Source organism: Pithys albifrons, chromosome Z (genome assembly GCF_047495875.1).
Source record: "Pithys albifrons albifrons isolate INPA30051 chromosome Z, PitAlb_v1, whole genome shotgun sequence".
Classification (NCBI taxonomy): domain Eukaryota; kingdom Metazoa; phylum Chordata; class Aves; order Passeriformes; family Thamnophilidae; genus Pithys; species Pithys albifrons.
The window spans coordinates 46,653,313-46,668,973 of record NC_092497.1 but is presented as its reverse complement, the minus strand read 5'-3'; the positions used below and the strand labels follow the sequence as shown (position 1 = coordinate 46,668,973).

Sequence of the window (15,661 nt, the reverse complement as noted above, 5' to 3'; positions counted from 1 at the left end):
TGCTCTTTCATTAGTGCTTGGAATGGCTTAAAGGGAGGAAATCCACTTGTCTTCTAGTTTCTTTAGGATCTGTGGATCCTTGAGCTGTTGACCTTAATACTCCAGAAGTCCTTCCTTTTTGTAACAGTGGTATGCATTGATTTCCACAGGCTTCCTTTGCTGCCTAGAAACAATCCTTTCCATGTGTTTAACAGATATGGATATATTACCCTTGTTATGTGTTGGGCATGCTTTGAGTAATTGCTTCCCCCTTCCAATGAAACCTGAATATAGAGGCGAGGGGTGTTTTCACCTCAGTTGTCCCAGTTCAGCATGAAGGTGGTTCCTTTGGAGAAAGCTGTACGCATGGCTTTGCAGCCCCTGTCTCACCAACCTAGTTATTTTGCAGCAGTGGAACCTTTCCATTAAAACAAAATTTTGAGGCTCCTTTGGCTGTTTGTCCTCCCAAAGTAGGCCTTGTTTGTCTACTTTAAGAGAACAGATAGATGTTCAAACTGGGTGTCTTAGATAGAATCTAAAGGATGAGGAAGGGGCAGAAGAAGTGTGTGCCTGCTCCACCAGCCTTCTTACTTGCTTAGTGTTCCTCTTCCCAGTGCGTTTTCTCTTTTTCAAGAGACAGATCACACTGGATGGCAGAGTACATTTCTTTTGCAGGCAGTAGGGGAGATGGATTTTTCAGATTTTGTGGGTATCTTGACACATCTGACAGGGTATAACTTGGCAGAGGATTAGCAACCAGCTCTTAAGAAAGGAAAATTAGAGGAATTCTCTCAAGTACTGTGAAGCCCCAAAGAAATATTTAAGTGTCTAAATCAGATCACAGGGAGATGATGGTCTGGGGTGTAGGTCAATGTTAGACTGCATTTTGCATCTCCATAAACTTAACTCAGTTTGTCCAGATTTCTCTGGTTTTCACCTTAGATCATGATCTCTGGTGGTCGCTCACAGACAGCAGTCAACAGGCTCTCTGGGTGCTGTCTCCTCCCCTCTGTAGTTGCTGGTATCTCTCCACATGCTTGCACACTGCAGTCATTCTGCTGTCTCACCGCCCTCTTAATCATTCTTGTCTAAATTGATTTATATTTAGCCCTGTTGTTCTGTTCCCTGAATCCATCCGGTCAGCTGCGTGACAACTTGCTGTTCCCTGAATGCTGTCCAGTGTGTAAATACAAATTACCACAGCTTAGGCACTATGGCTGTCTCAGTTTGAGGGGAAGAAAAACCAAAATGTTTTACCCACAAGCAGGGGAGGGGCCTCCTCCACGATAATCACACCACTCTTTATCAAATTTAAGAAAAGGAATTTTAATACAAGAAGGATAACTGAGATATATATATAGATATAGATATAGATATAGATATAGATAAATGTATGTAAACAGACTAGTGCAACCCACTTCCCCAACACCACAAGAGAAAGAAAAAAAACCAAAACAACAACAAAACCCAGCAGGTTTTCCTCCGGGAGGAAAGGTTATACTTAAGTGTCCATGTCACAGCCCGGCTGGCTGCAGAGTGAGTTTCAGTCCCTCTCCAGCGAGACAGACGAGCAGTGAGCTTTCAGATGGACTCTGTCTCTTCCCCCTGTGTTCCCCGTCCAAGAAGCAGAAAGGTACGAGCAACCAGAAGCAAATCCAAGGCAGGCAGCAGCAGCAGCGCGGCACGAAAAAAGTAGTCCGGGGTAGGCAGCAGCGAGACAGCCAGGAAAGCCCCAGCAGTAACCAGCAGGGCAGCCTCCTTGGAGCCCCCACTCCCGCGTTCCGCCAAGCCAAGAGTGGGAAGAATATCAAAAAAAAAAAACCAAAAGAGACAAACCTGCCCCCACCCGAGCCATCAACAGTTAACTGCTTCTTTTGTTAACTGTTGGCCTGGGCAGTTAAGTGGCAGGGGAGAGAATTTACATAATAATCCCAAACTACAACAATGGCAAACATTTCTGGTTTGAAACACACTTGTTGAAATGTCTGGTGAACTTTTCTGGCATGTACCTGCTCCCAGCCCTGTGGTAGGATGGATGAAGTGTGCTGGCGTTTTCTGACCTTTCTACAACTATTTGCAAATCATTTTACAGAATGATTTGTAGGCAGGCTGGCTGGCTGAAAACCAGTCCCAAGGGTGCTTCTCTTGGCTGGAAGTTTTGACCTCTGGTGTGGCTGCAGGTATAGTTCCCATGCAGTCCATGAAGTGCCACAGAAAATCTCACCTCCACCATGTCCAGTGGCTTCCTTTGCAGTGGTTTCTGGATGGGTACCCAACTTCCTTGCAGCGTGGCTGTGCTTTGAGAGCCATTTCAGCAGCAACTTCAGTAGGTCATAAGGTACTGGCTTCCCTGAGTAAACCTTCCTGATAAAAATCTTTGATTACATACTTTCGAAAGAAACTTTTAGCCTCTTATTTCATAGGAAGGGGTATGCCAGTATCTGCCCAAACATCCTTATTTTGAAATGTTTTGTCCTTGAAAATTAATGTGACAACACAAAACTAAAGAAAAAAGTTTCAGTTGATTTGGGGAAAAGTTCTGACTTTTTGTTTTGAGGAGAAGTTTCCTCTTTTCTGTTTGAATTGTACATGACTTTTACCCCTTACACTGTTCTTTGGCATAGACTGTTTACTGAAAATGTGTAAGAAGGGCTACTTACAATGCCTTTGTTTCTAATGTTAGACTCAACTATGTAGTTGGAGTGGGTTATGGAGACTTCAGTTCCCAGGGAATCAAGATCAGCAGCAAATTTATCCATTTCTGGACACAAGAGTCTTTTTGTTTATAGAATCTGGATTTTTTTGCTAAGCATCAAGGAAGCAACAGGTAATATTTGTGAGGTTCAGTAATCATTATCCTGGCTATTCAAGGTTTTGGCTAATCCTTTTTTCTTGTTTCCTTTCAGGCTTCCAAGATACCCCAGAATTGCTGCCCACTTCTTGTATTTGTGAATCCAAAAAGTGGTGGTCTGAAAGGTCGAGATCTGCTGTACAGTTTTAGAAAGCTGCTAAACCCACATCAGGTCTTTGAACTTACCAATGGGGGCCCACTGCCTGGGTAAGTCATCATATTTTAAATTTATTTTTTTTATATTGTGCTGTTATCTTTTTTAAAGGATGGATTAGATTTATTTACTTCGAAGATCAAAATTGCTTCTGTTCTTTGCCTGAACACCAGGGCAGTGGATTATTCTCTTCTGACTGGTTCTTACTGTGAGACCACATTTAAGCTTTGAAGTTCTCTAAAGAAAAGAGAATAGAGTAGTTCCTGATACACTGATACATCTATTTCTGTCAAATCTAGCAGAGTCTGGTCCTGGGAAAGTCATACGCACTTTACAATAGCACATATTTAATAATTATTGAAAGTAAAAAGATCTTATATTTGAATGAAGATGGACAGAGAAATAGCACATTTCCTGATGAAAGCTGATTTTTGCTTTTATTACTTCTGATGTTTCATGGGAACTACTAGGAAAGTCTAATAAAATTTTCTATCTTGACTCTTGAAACTTGGCCACAACTACAGAATTAACAGGGCCTGCCTGATCACAGCTGCCACATTTCTATAAGGAACAGGACATAATGTGCTTGTAGGGAGGCAGGAACTGGTGACTTGATTTAATCAACCCCACTTTGTTACTGGCTTCATAAAACAGAAAGTGATGGTTGTAGCCTATTCCTCATTTCTTCAGCACTGCTTTAATAAAAAACTGTCAGGACAAGATGTTCAGAACAAAAGCTTTGTTGGAAGAAATGCAGCTTATGCAGGAGGCAAGATAAACAAACTACAGAAACTAATTTTTCTCTCAGAACTATGTAATTCTCTTGTCTTTCTAATGCAGTTCAAACTTCAACTTCAGTAATTACTTCATTTTGTTTTGGCCTTGGAATCTTTCTGTACCTTTATGTCAAAATGCTCCCACTTGTTAACTGCTTCTTGTGCAATGGGAAATAAAAATTCCTTTGCATGGTATCTTTGTATATGGGATGGAAAGCCATAAAAGGTAAAAGTCACCAGGAAAACAATACCATGAAGAAGAAAATGTACTGTGATTCCTATGACTAAGTAAAAAACCACCACTAATCAACTACTCTGCTAGGATTTAAAGAGTTACAGATGTTCACGTTGAAATTATGACTAGTCAGATCTCTGTGCCTTTGAAAATGGAAGTGATTAACCATTTAACTCTGTGAAGAATCTTAGAGGAATGTGATTTTCACTCTTGCTAAAAACAGCTTAATCTAAAACTTCTTGTTTTTACATTCACTTTGTTGAAGTTGATCCTGAAACTGGTAATAAAGGGGGGCATGGAGCAGAATTTCAATAACACTGTTATCTTAAATAGCATATTATGAGGCTTTGCATTTTCTGTATTCCTTTGTAACATTTCTTTTCCCCTGTGCTTTGTTTTACAATGAAGGTTTCACACTTTCTCCAAAGTCCCGTCCTTCCGAGTGCTGGTGTGCGGAGGGGATGGCACCGTTGGCTGGGTCCTTGGTGCCCTGGAGGAAATCAGGCACAAGCTGATGTGCTCAGAGCCCTCAGTAGCCATCTTACCTTTGGGAACAGGTGAGAATCACAGCAAGAACCATTCCTCTTCTGAGGGCAGAAGTCCTCCAGAAGGTTTATTTTTTTTTTGGTAAAGAACTCAGTTTTGCAGCAGAGATGCTGTGATTTGATTCTGGCTGGTGCTGGAGCACAAATAGCAGTATCAGCTTTACATGAAAATGTCAGTCATGTTTTCTCAGGGGAAAACAAGCGGCCAGAGTGTTGGTATGGGTGTGTGACGGTGTGCAGGAGTTGGAGACAGCAAGATACTCTTTTCCTGACAACCACAGGAGCATGAGCCATTTCTCTAAACTGGTGAACTCAGTTGCTCCCTGACGTCTCAACTCAGTAACAGGTTTTTGCATCTCCTTGTGTGAAAATGTTCCAGATGAGACAGCATGTCTGTATGTAGTAGTGTCCTAGTTCAAAGGAAACAAAAGTGTGTATTTAAACTAGAGAAGTGAACTTCTCAAAAACCAACACTACACCCCTTTTAAATTTAAAGAAAATAAACTTTAATTAGGAAATGTATAGAAGAAGGAAAACTGTTCTTAACTACTATATAGATGTAGATAAATAACTGTAAACTGACTACCCTCCCCCGCCGTACCAGCGCAACCCCAAATAAACACGTTTCTTCCTGGTGCGATTCTATTTGCGGACAGCAGGTGGCAGTGCCGCACCTCGGCTGCCGCCAGGCGGGAGCACAGTCTTAGCCAGGCAATGACAGGAGCCTCTGTGACTCACATGGCGGGGGCAGGATGGAACCTTTTCTGTGGGGAAGAGCAGACTCTTTCTCCTTGTCCTTTGCTCAAAGAAGGAAAACCACTCGAAGTTAGGTGCTGGTGGAGCTTTACTGCGATCCTGGTCCAGCTGTCCTCAGGAAAAGAGAAGGTTTGCAGCATGTCCAGAAAAAAACAACCATAACCCTTCTCTCTGCCTCTCCCTCTCTCTTTCTGAAGCTCAGGGTGCCCAGAGAGCGGGAGGGGGGAAAAAGCAGGGAGAGCCAAGCTGGCAAAGGAGCTCCCTCCAAGATGCTTTCACCAGCTCAGCAAAATAGTGGCTTCTAGTCACAGCAGCCGCAGGAACTAACTGAACTTCCAGCACTAGGGAAAACTCGCCATCCCCACCAGCCATCAAGGTGGAATTCAAAACAGTTGGCTACGCCTTTGTTATCTGGTGGCATATCGGGGTTGGATGTTAACTCTCAAACTTCTGTCTTGGTAGAAGGAAATTCCATGAAGGGCTCTGAAACTAATAAATAGTAAGCCCACATGCAACTGCAACAAAACTTAGATATTTTTTTCTGCTCATTAACTTTTTGTTCGAAACTAACTAGTCCTGTGACTTTTTTGGAGCATCTCAATGCAATGTGATTTGCAGAGCAGGGTTGATGCGCTGATTATGGATAGTCATACTCTGGCATTCTTCATTGTGCCCCAGGTAATGACTTGGGGAGGGTCTTGCGCTGGGGAGCTGGCTACAGTGGGGAGGACCCATACTCCATTTTGGTTTCTGTGGATGAGGCAGATGATGTTCTTATGGATCGTTGGACTATCCTTTTGGATGCAGAAGAGCCAGCTGAAGGTGCAGAGAATGGTGTTGCAGAACCTGAGCCTCCAAAGGTGAGCTGAGTACAATTTGTGTTTGATTCTTAGGAACTGTTGTTCTAGTGAAAATCACAAAGATGATGGATATTAACATTGCTTAATTTTAATTGCTCACTTGACTTCCTGCTTGGGCCTTACTGAACTGTTTCTTAGTGAATACAGTGTATGTCTGTATATGTGGCACCTGTTAGTTGCACTTCTTTGAATGAAAGTCACTGTTCCTTGGCTCATATTAACTTGTTTCTATTTAGGAAAATATAAATGTTAGTTGTGCATGGTGACTTCAGAGCTTTATGTGAGTGCTGATTCGTCTATCTTCAGACAGAAAGAAGAAATTGGACAAGAGGGTGGCAAAAAAAAAAGTGGGAAATTGTAACAATGGTAGCAATTATCAAAGACTTTAGTCTGGTCACTGGAAAATCCTAGGCATTATGAGTCAGTTGGAGGATTTAAGTTGCTCAGGTCCCAGCTGTTTTTCACTTGGGGAGACAGGGGTTGATTTTTCCTGGGTGCCTTATCTCCCTTTTAAAGGGTGGGGGAGTCAAGGCTAGGATAAAAAAGCTATGGCATGCAAAGTAAGAAGTAATGGCAAAATGGTTGAAATCTGTAGAAACTTGAGACTGGCATATTCAGAGCTATTTAAAACACAGCTGAGTAGGTGAAGTTCTACACTCTGGTGTAAGCTGGTCACCTTCCAAAGTTAGAAAGAGTATGTTCCTAGTGATGTAATGATAAATCCATGGTTGATGCCAAAAATAATATTGGCATTAGTGTTCAGCAACTTGTGAAGTTATTGCACAGAATTGCTTTGAGAGATTGAGTTGGTTTTATTTTTGCATTAGTTTTTATTTCTGCTTTATTGTGCTTGTACTTTTAATTAAGATTAAATGTTGAAGTTTCTGATACTGTGAAAATAATGACTATGCATATCAACAGTTGTTCCTACCGCTTTATTTTTAGTGCAGTGTTTCTGGGAAATGTTTTCCAGAATCTGTCAAGATGCAAGTGACTTGTAAGGGTCATCTGCAAAGCTTGCTTTTGTTGAAAAACTTCAGAACTTCTTCATTTATAAATGTAAGCAGGAAATAATATCTTTTTTTTTAATCAGATTGTACAGATGAACAATTACTGTGGTCTTGGCATTGATGCAGAATTGAGCTTGGACTTTCATCATGCTAGAGAAGAAGAACCAGGAAAATTTAATAGCAGGTAACCCTGGGGAAACCAGCTGTGAAGGTCAACTCTGTGCTATTGCATTACTTCCAATTTACACTATAATTGATAATCTTAAATGCTACAAGTATCCACAAAACAACAGTGCTTGAGGCAGAGCTAGGACAGGGAGGAATTTAAGCTACCCAGGAACTTGTAGACACAGAATTCATGTGATTTGTTTGTTTACATTTGGGGTTTTTTCCTCTGCAAAAAGAAAGCACCAAAGCAGTTTTTAGAAGCCTTGTCATTCTTATTCAGTATTCTTAGTTTGCCAGTAACTGCAGTGTTGAGTTCAGTGAAATTTTGAGATAGTTGAAATATCTCTTGCTCAAAGCCTTTAACAGGAGTAAGGGCAGTGCTGCTACATAAGCAGTAAGCACATTCAAAACTGCTTCAGAACTTCTGTACCTTTTACATTCTTACTTAGTGCTGTGGTGGCATCCGATTGTTGGTATTAAGGATAAAGAAAAAATCTCTATCCAAGTGAGACTTGTTAAAAAGTTAGTGAGAGACACTTTCCTCCTTTCTGGCATGCAGATCAACCAATAATGCGGTTGTTTTTTCTTCCCATAATCACTCAAATTGATAAGCAAAAGAGATCACAAGTGTGTAATTGATTCATAATTCCATGTAGAAACTGTTTTTGTCTGCTTTCCTATGATTATATTAAATGTCCTTTGAATTGTCTCTCAGTTACCAGAGTTATAGTCAATTACAACTATGCAGTGTTCAAACTGTAACTAATAAAAGTATCCTCTGACTGGTTATGAGTGTAATGATGTGTAATCCCACCTGTCTTGCTGTCTATCCCACCTTCATTCTGTCTATCATTACAGGCATTGCTCATGGGGTTTTTCTTAAAAACTGAATAATACAAGATATTGTTTCTGGTATGTAAGTTACTGTTAGGCACTGATTTGTATTTTCAATCCACTGGATTAAAAACATCATAGGTAGTAAAATCAGGCAATCAGTTAGTGTATGGTAGTGCCCATTCTAGGACATGAAACTTCTCTAGATTGTCTTTGGAAGTTAATGTGATGTAAAAGTTATGTTCATTCTCTCTCTGAAATGTACTCCTCTGTGTTCACAAAGCTGCCATACTTCAAAAGGTGTGTCCTTTTCTTACTACCACTGCATATAAGGGCTATACTTTGATTTCTCTTGCCCTGTGTGCTTTTCATCCCTGTAATCTTTATCTCAGTTGGTTCCCAGTGTGCACATCCACAGTGCAGTGGAAAAGGGACATGGCATCTTTCTTGCCTGGGTGACTTGAAGGGCTTATGGGAAAGCAGAGATGATCTGAAGGGCTATATACTTCTGGAAAAGAAACATGAAATAATTAATTGACCCTGAAGTGTGTTTTTGCGGAAGACAAACAGCTTGTGCAGGCTAACAGTGTTGACAGTTGACTTATACCTTTGGCTGCCTGTGACAAGGTCTGGCTTTTCATTTTTCCATGATAAGCAAAGCAAATGCATGGTCTTGTCAGCAGTATTAGTGCTTTCTAAAAATTATTTTTAGTAAATTAACTGAAAAGGTTATCTACTTAATGCCAGATGGAGCAGTGCTGGTGCGTGAACTGGGTGCTCTTGGGTGCAGAACAGGAAGTTTCAGGTTATGGCAACAGAAATTTCAGGTAGTTCTTGAAAGAAATATGGGCTTCAATGCTCTTCTGAAGCAAGGCCTTGAATTGGTAAATGTCCCAAAAGCTGTGTGCTCTCTGGCCTCTCTCAGCAGAGTCACATTATGTGCTCAGGGCTGCTTACCTTTGGCTAGGAGCTCAGTGTGCAGTGGTGACTTCCCTGCAGGAATTTAATGCTCAACTTTCATCGCAAGGCAAATAAAAAGAGTGCGACAGTGATGGGGTTTGCATTGTTGAGTGCCAAGCTACGTGAGTTTTTTTCACAGTGTAGAATTTAATGATCAGGGCATCCACCTTCATTCACAAGATCACGGAATGGGTCAGATTGAAAGAGACCACAGTGGGTCATCTGGTCCAACCTCCCAGCTTAAGCAGAGTCATCCCAGAGCACATGGCACAGGATTGTGTCCAGGCAATTTTTAAATATCTCCAGCGAGGAAAACTCCACAACTTCTCTGGACAACCTGTTTCAGTGCATGGTCATATACACAGCAAAGACATTCTTCCTCATGTTCAGGTGGAACTTCTGTGTATCAGATTCTGCCATTGACTCTTGTCGTGTTGCCTGGCACCACTGAGAAGAGCCTGGTGGCATCCTCTTGACAACCTCCCTTTAGATACTCACAGACATTGATGAGGTCCCCTCAGTCATCTCTTTTCAAGGCTGAACAGGCCCAGCTCCCTAAGCCTTTCCTGGTAAGAGAGATGCTCATGTCCCCTGATCATCTTTATTATCCCCCACTGGACACACTCTGGGAGTTCCATGTCTCTCTTATACTAAGGAGCCCAGAACTGGACACAGCACTTCAAGCATGGCCTCACCAGCGCTGAGTAGAGGGATCACCTGCCTCGATCTGCTGGCAGTGCTCTTCCTAATACAATCCAGGATACCTGCAGCCTTCTTGGCCACAGGAGCACACTGCTGGCTCATGGACAGCTTGTTGTCCACCAGGACCAGGTGCTTCTCCACAGAGCTTCTTTGTAGCAGATCAGCTCCCAGCCTGTACTGGTGTGTGAGGTTATTTCTCCCCCAATGCAGGACCCTGCATTGCCTTTGTTGAATTTCAAGCCGTTCTTCTCTGTCCATCTCTCCAACCTCTCAAGGTCCCTCTAAAGGGCTGCACAGCTCCCTGGGGTCTTGGCCACTCCTCCCAGCTTTGTGTCATTGGTGAATTTTCTGAGGAGGCCTCTGCCCCTTCATCCAAGGCATTCCCATGTGATCCTGGAGCAGTCTTTAAGATTGCCTGTTACAGAAGAGGCCAGATCTTGTTTTTCCCATCTGAAATAGCAAAAGACTACTGTGGCAAGCAGTTTCTTGGATGTAAGGTCAGCTAGAAGGAATATTCTGCACAATTTAGTAAAAGTTTAGAATTGTTTTACAGTACACAAGTGTTCTCCAGTTAGGGCAGTGTGTTGTATTCTTTCAATTTCTACTGGTTTCTTGCTTCATGAAACAAAAAATAATACTTCTTGGGGATATTTTAAGTATTGTATTTCCTACTGATATTCTAATATTTTTAGTGGTATCCAAATTAGACAAAACCTGTCATAGCATAGATGCCTTTAATTCGATGCTATTTAAAACTGTTTGGACATAGGACTAGTCATTCCCAATGTAATAATTTAAAATAACTGAAAAGTCTCTGTCTGAAGAGTTAACTGTAACCCGCATGCTAAACTGGCTGTCTTCCCCACTTGGATGTCTGCAGTACTTGGACATAATGCTAGAGAGATTTTGCAGAGTTGGGATTCCAATGACACCCATGTGCTAGTAGGGTCAAATAATGAAAATTTATGCTTCTTATTTTAAGATTGCCCGAAGGCCATGTATCCAAAGGTTTCCATTATAGAAGAAAATAGTCTGTGTGTTTAACTATCATTTGTTTATATTATTATTAAAATATTTTGCCATTTCTAGAGATGCCATAAAAATCTTCCTCATCCTCTTTATTCTAAAATTAGAAATGTTAGAGCTCTGTCACAAATCAATGTTACTAAACTTGTTTTAAGTTTCTGCAGCTAAGTATATTCCAAATTATTAACAATATGTAAACCAAAGATTATCAGATGTTTTTCTGCCATAAGTATTCTAGCATTGCTTGAGAAAACACTTTCAAATGTGTCATGAAGACCTCTAAGTCTTAAATTAAAATGTAATCTTCCAGCTCAGAAGTTTACATTTCGAAGAGGCATTGCATTCAGGCAACACTTAAAAAGGGATCATTTTTCTGTAATAAAATTTCACAATCTCCACATGCTTTGACAGCACAATCATCTCTTAAGTAAAAGGTATATAAAATAGCGGTTCATGGCTTATGCTTTGTTTCTGCAGTAAAGCTTGAGGAATTTGAAGAGAGGTTTAATTGAAAAACTCTTTAAACCTACCAGCTAGAGGACAACACTGGTGTTTATATTTACCAGGAAAAGTGCTGTGCGGGGCCTCACCTTTTAGTTATAAGATACTTGTCTGCTCCTAGGTTTCACAACAAAGGAGTTTACGTAAAGGTTGGGCTGCAGAAGATAAGTCATACTAGAAACCTTCACAAGGATATAAAGCTGCAAGTGGACCAGCACGAGGTGGAGTTACCAAGTATAGAAGGACTCATTTTTATTAATATACCCAGGTAAAAAGGAGAGGAAGGATCCCTTGTGAATGCATGCCTGGCTATACATGTGAAATTGCTGCTTGTTATTTGAGCATCAAATGTCAGATGGTTGAATAAAATGTTAAATTATTTAGATTAGTAAATGGTTGTTACTGGGTGGGTTTGATTATTGCCTGACTCACTGACTTTGCAACTGTGCTTCAGATGCTAGCTTTTAATACCATTTTGACATCATTTGTGATTTGTTGAAACTCACATTCCACATAAGGTGGAGTTTTTATGTTAGTAAGGTTTTACCATCTTGTTTTCCCAGTGCAAACGCCATACATTTGCTATTTCTTTTCTGTCCTGGCAGTAATTTGTAATAATTTCCTCACCAAATGTCTTCAGAATTCTTTTGGAGCAGTTTCCTAGCAAAGCATGACGTTTTACTCTAAGCCTATGGCTTCTGCCCACTGCCGTCTTCCCCTGTTCCTCCACTGTTTGAATGGTTCAGTGCATTTCACAGTGATGTGCAAGGAGCAAAGATGATTGACCTGCACACACTTTCTGACATGCTAGAGACCAGGTACTTAAGCAGCTCCTGCAGTGAGGCCAGACAGAATTCAACTGTCAAACACTGCCCAGCTCCTACTGGCAGCTGGTCAATACACGGGGTCTGTGATGCAACCTGGGTAGCTGTGGAAACCCCACAGTTCAGGTAACTTTTGTGAGGTTGTGGGTGCTGTCCTGACACCTGAAGGAAGCTCGAGTTACTGCTGTGGAAGAAAGGAAGCCAAATCTGCAGAAACTTGGCATCTTTAGATGTGTTGTTGGTAGAGGAATGGGTTTTTTGCACAAAACCAGTAGGTAATTAGTGCTGCCATACTATTATTTTTCAAGAAACCTCCTATCTTAAACAAACTGCATCTCTTTACATTTTAGCCTGAAAATACTGCAACTTTTTATTGAAATGTGTATTTTTACATGTACACATATGTGCACTTACATATACACAAATACACATTGTACATGAGAACTGTGGAGAAGAAAATATCACAATTAGTGATGAGCAGTCCGTGCATGGAAACAGTGAGTGATTTGAGTGCAGAGAGTCAGTAGTGCACAGAAAACAACATGGTGTTTAATTGTCAGAAACATTTCAGAGGATTGAAGTGCATGAATACCTGCCAATAACTACAAGTGAGTTTGGCCAGGTGCAAGAATAAAAGCTTCATACTTGTTTTAGCCTGTGTTCCTCTTCAGTAGCTTCTGTCAATATTGTCAAGACCAGTAAGAGCTATGTAAAGTCTTGCTAGTTAAGGGTTAATATAGCTCTAACCAGTATTTCCCAGCAAACTAATACTCTTTGGAGTTACTTTCTTCTTACTTACAATTTTTTCTTTCCAGTGGAAACTATTTACTTCACTCCTTCTTTTAGGTATCATTACTACTAAAAGATCTTATCAAAATTCTTCCAGATTTTAGGAAAAACAGTTCCTGTTTTGACAGTGCAGGAACTGCAATCCCTCCAGTGTAGCTTTGCAAGCCTGGCAAGCCGCCCACCCCTAGCATGGTACTGGGGAGGGTGCTCTGAGCCAGACCACAGGTGCATGTGTGGTCACTGTGGTGTGTTCTATACACAGCTGGGGCTCTGGAGCTGATCTCTGGGGCTCAGAGAGTGATAACCGCTTCGAGAAACCACGCATCGATGATGGCCTGCTGGAGGTTGTTGGTGTGACTGGTGTCGTTCACATGGTGAGTTGGTATCCCAGTAAGCAAAGAAGAAACACGCATTTTTTTCAGACAGACTTGTTTCTGTAACAAACAGTGCATTGCAAGTGCGTAGTCCTACAAATGGTGCCTCTTTGTTAAGGTTGGATAAGAAGTAATACGAGTGTGCAGAATTTGTTAAAAGCACATGGGGAAATACTTCATAACTTGAGAAGACTTTGAACCAAGTCCAGAAACATACATGCATATATATATTTATATATTAAATGTCTATAAATGTATGGATTATAAAATGCACTAGCTTTCTCATAACAGGTATCATGGTGCCAAAACAAAACAGTTCATGGGATGAAAACAAGATTTTATTATAATATTACTCAAACATGCACTCTTCACAGTCAAGGTGGAGATTCCTCCTAGACAGGTGGCTTTATATTATCTGCCACAAGCTTTTCAACACCTATCACTGAGAATCTCATGCTAGCTGCTCTTGGTCTGAATGCTACATGAAGCAGCTGGTATACCATTCTGCAAAGAATATTATGACTCAAGTTATGTGACTTTAATTCTTTAATGTATTTTTACAATGGCCTGCTACTAATAACACAGTCCTGTGGGATGGTAGGTTATTTTTTCTTTTGTTCATACTTTTTTCACTATTTAAAGAAATCTGCTGCTGAAAAAGTATATGTGGGCAGGTAACTAGTGCCAACTGATCCATAAAACAACCAAAAATCGAAAGGTGGGTGCTTAAAATTTTGTACAGCTTGATCTCTGGTGTTGGCCAACTTTACCATTTTGTAATTTAGTTCTTCTAGAAGACAATCAAGAAGTGTTTTGATAGAGATCCTTAAATCTTTCGTGAAAGCAGAAGCAGCAAGGAGTGTACTTGTTGCTTTGGAATATAAATCTTATCAAACCTCTGCTTTGGTTTTGTGATCTAGAGGTTTTTACACCCATGTTTGGTTTTTGTACACATTTCCCAAGAGAAGGTGTAGCAGCAAAGGTCACTTTGCTTCACTTTTTACTGTGAACTCTAAAAAGTTAATTTAGCTGTTAGGTTGGAGTTGAGTCTGTGTACCTGTAGTTGAGTGTCTATATATATATATACTTATGTAGATGGAGATGAGTTTGGCAAAACTCTCTCTCTGATTGATAAAGTGCTTTTAGTCTTTTCAAGTTTCACATGTGCTGAAGACTGTGTGTATAGTTACGTGTTCTGAAAATGTGTTTACTATATTATGGAGTGGGGGAAGTGAAAGTGAACGTGACTTTTGTGACTGTATGTTCCTTGGCCAGTTTGTGTGTACAAACAACTTTGCTGTGGAAGGTGTTTTGCCTCCATCAGCCTGCAGGGGCTTCTGCAGTAACTGAAGTAATTAATGCTGGGGCAGGAAAGGCGTCCTTTGGAGATTTTGCCTAAGCAGCTCTTTTAGTTCAAACTTAAAATATCAGATAAGAATTAAATACTATTTGCCCAGTTTAATTACAGCTAGTATTTGTCCTTCCTGTTAATGGGGGTGATTGATATCCTGGCTTTTGCTTCTCAACAGGGTCAAGTACAAGGTGGTTTTCGATCAGGAATCCGCATAGCCCAAGGCTCATATTTCCGTGTAACACTCCTAAAGCCAATTCCAGTTCAAGTTGATGGAGAGCCCTGGATTCAGGCCCCTGGCCAGATTATCATTTCTGCTGCAGGACCAAAGGTACTGGCCGTAGGTCTCTCTTAGCAAGCCAACTTTGTTCTGCCCTTGGCTGTTATCATATTATCTTGCTTGTTGTGTTCTGATACTTAAACTTAAAGGAGTATTCGGCATGGAGTGGTAACTGTTGGATAAATACATAGCAGTTTCTGCAGAGGGTATATTGAGGGGTCTCTCCAGTGGCTCAGATGAGGCTTGTGTTTAAAAAAATAGTCCCTGAGCTTCAGCCTACTGACTTAATTTTTTCCCTGTGTGTTGAGATTTCCAGGCAGTGTTGCTTGCCTTGAAGCAGGTCACAGTTGTAAGGGCAATGGTAGTACTGCAGTGTGCAAAGTAAGAATCAGTTTGCTGGAAGAGGGAAGGTTTGTCTGAGAGTAGCAAAGGACAAAATCGAATAATGGAGGAGCAGAATCTACAAAAAAAAGGGACTTTGGAGTAATCAGTGCCTATTTTTCCTTGATATCTCAATGTGTATAAGCTGCCTAAGAATTTAACTTCTCTGTTGACTTTGAAGTTGTGAAATAAATGTTTTTCAGTAGTCAATGGTGGTGCACACCATTTGTCTGCTACTTAAAAATGCCTTTTCAGCTCACAGAAATTTGTTGCTACAGACACTCTCAGAGTATGCAGCTCTGCTG

At 40.9% G+C, this 15,661-nt stretch overlaps 1 protein-coding gene across 1 annotated transcript in view; it reads left to right on the top strand.

Annotated features, from left to right (window-relative positions):
- Positions 1 to 15,661, top strand: part of DGKQ (diacylglycerol kinase theta) — a 93,432-nt gene that overhangs the window by 70,545 nt on the left and 7,226 nt on the right. The window contains 7 exon segments of the mRNA XM_071580773.1: positions 2,886 to 3,037; positions 4,404 to 4,552; positions 5,975 to 6,156; positions 7,250 to 7,350; positions 11,479 to 11,625; positions 13,233 to 13,344; positions 14,874 to 15,026. Coding sequence (XP_071436874.1) covers positions 2,886 to 3,037; positions 4,404 to 4,552; positions 5,975 to 6,156; positions 7,250 to 7,350; positions 11,479 to 11,625; positions 13,233 to 13,344; positions 14,874 to 15,026 — 996 coding nt within the window.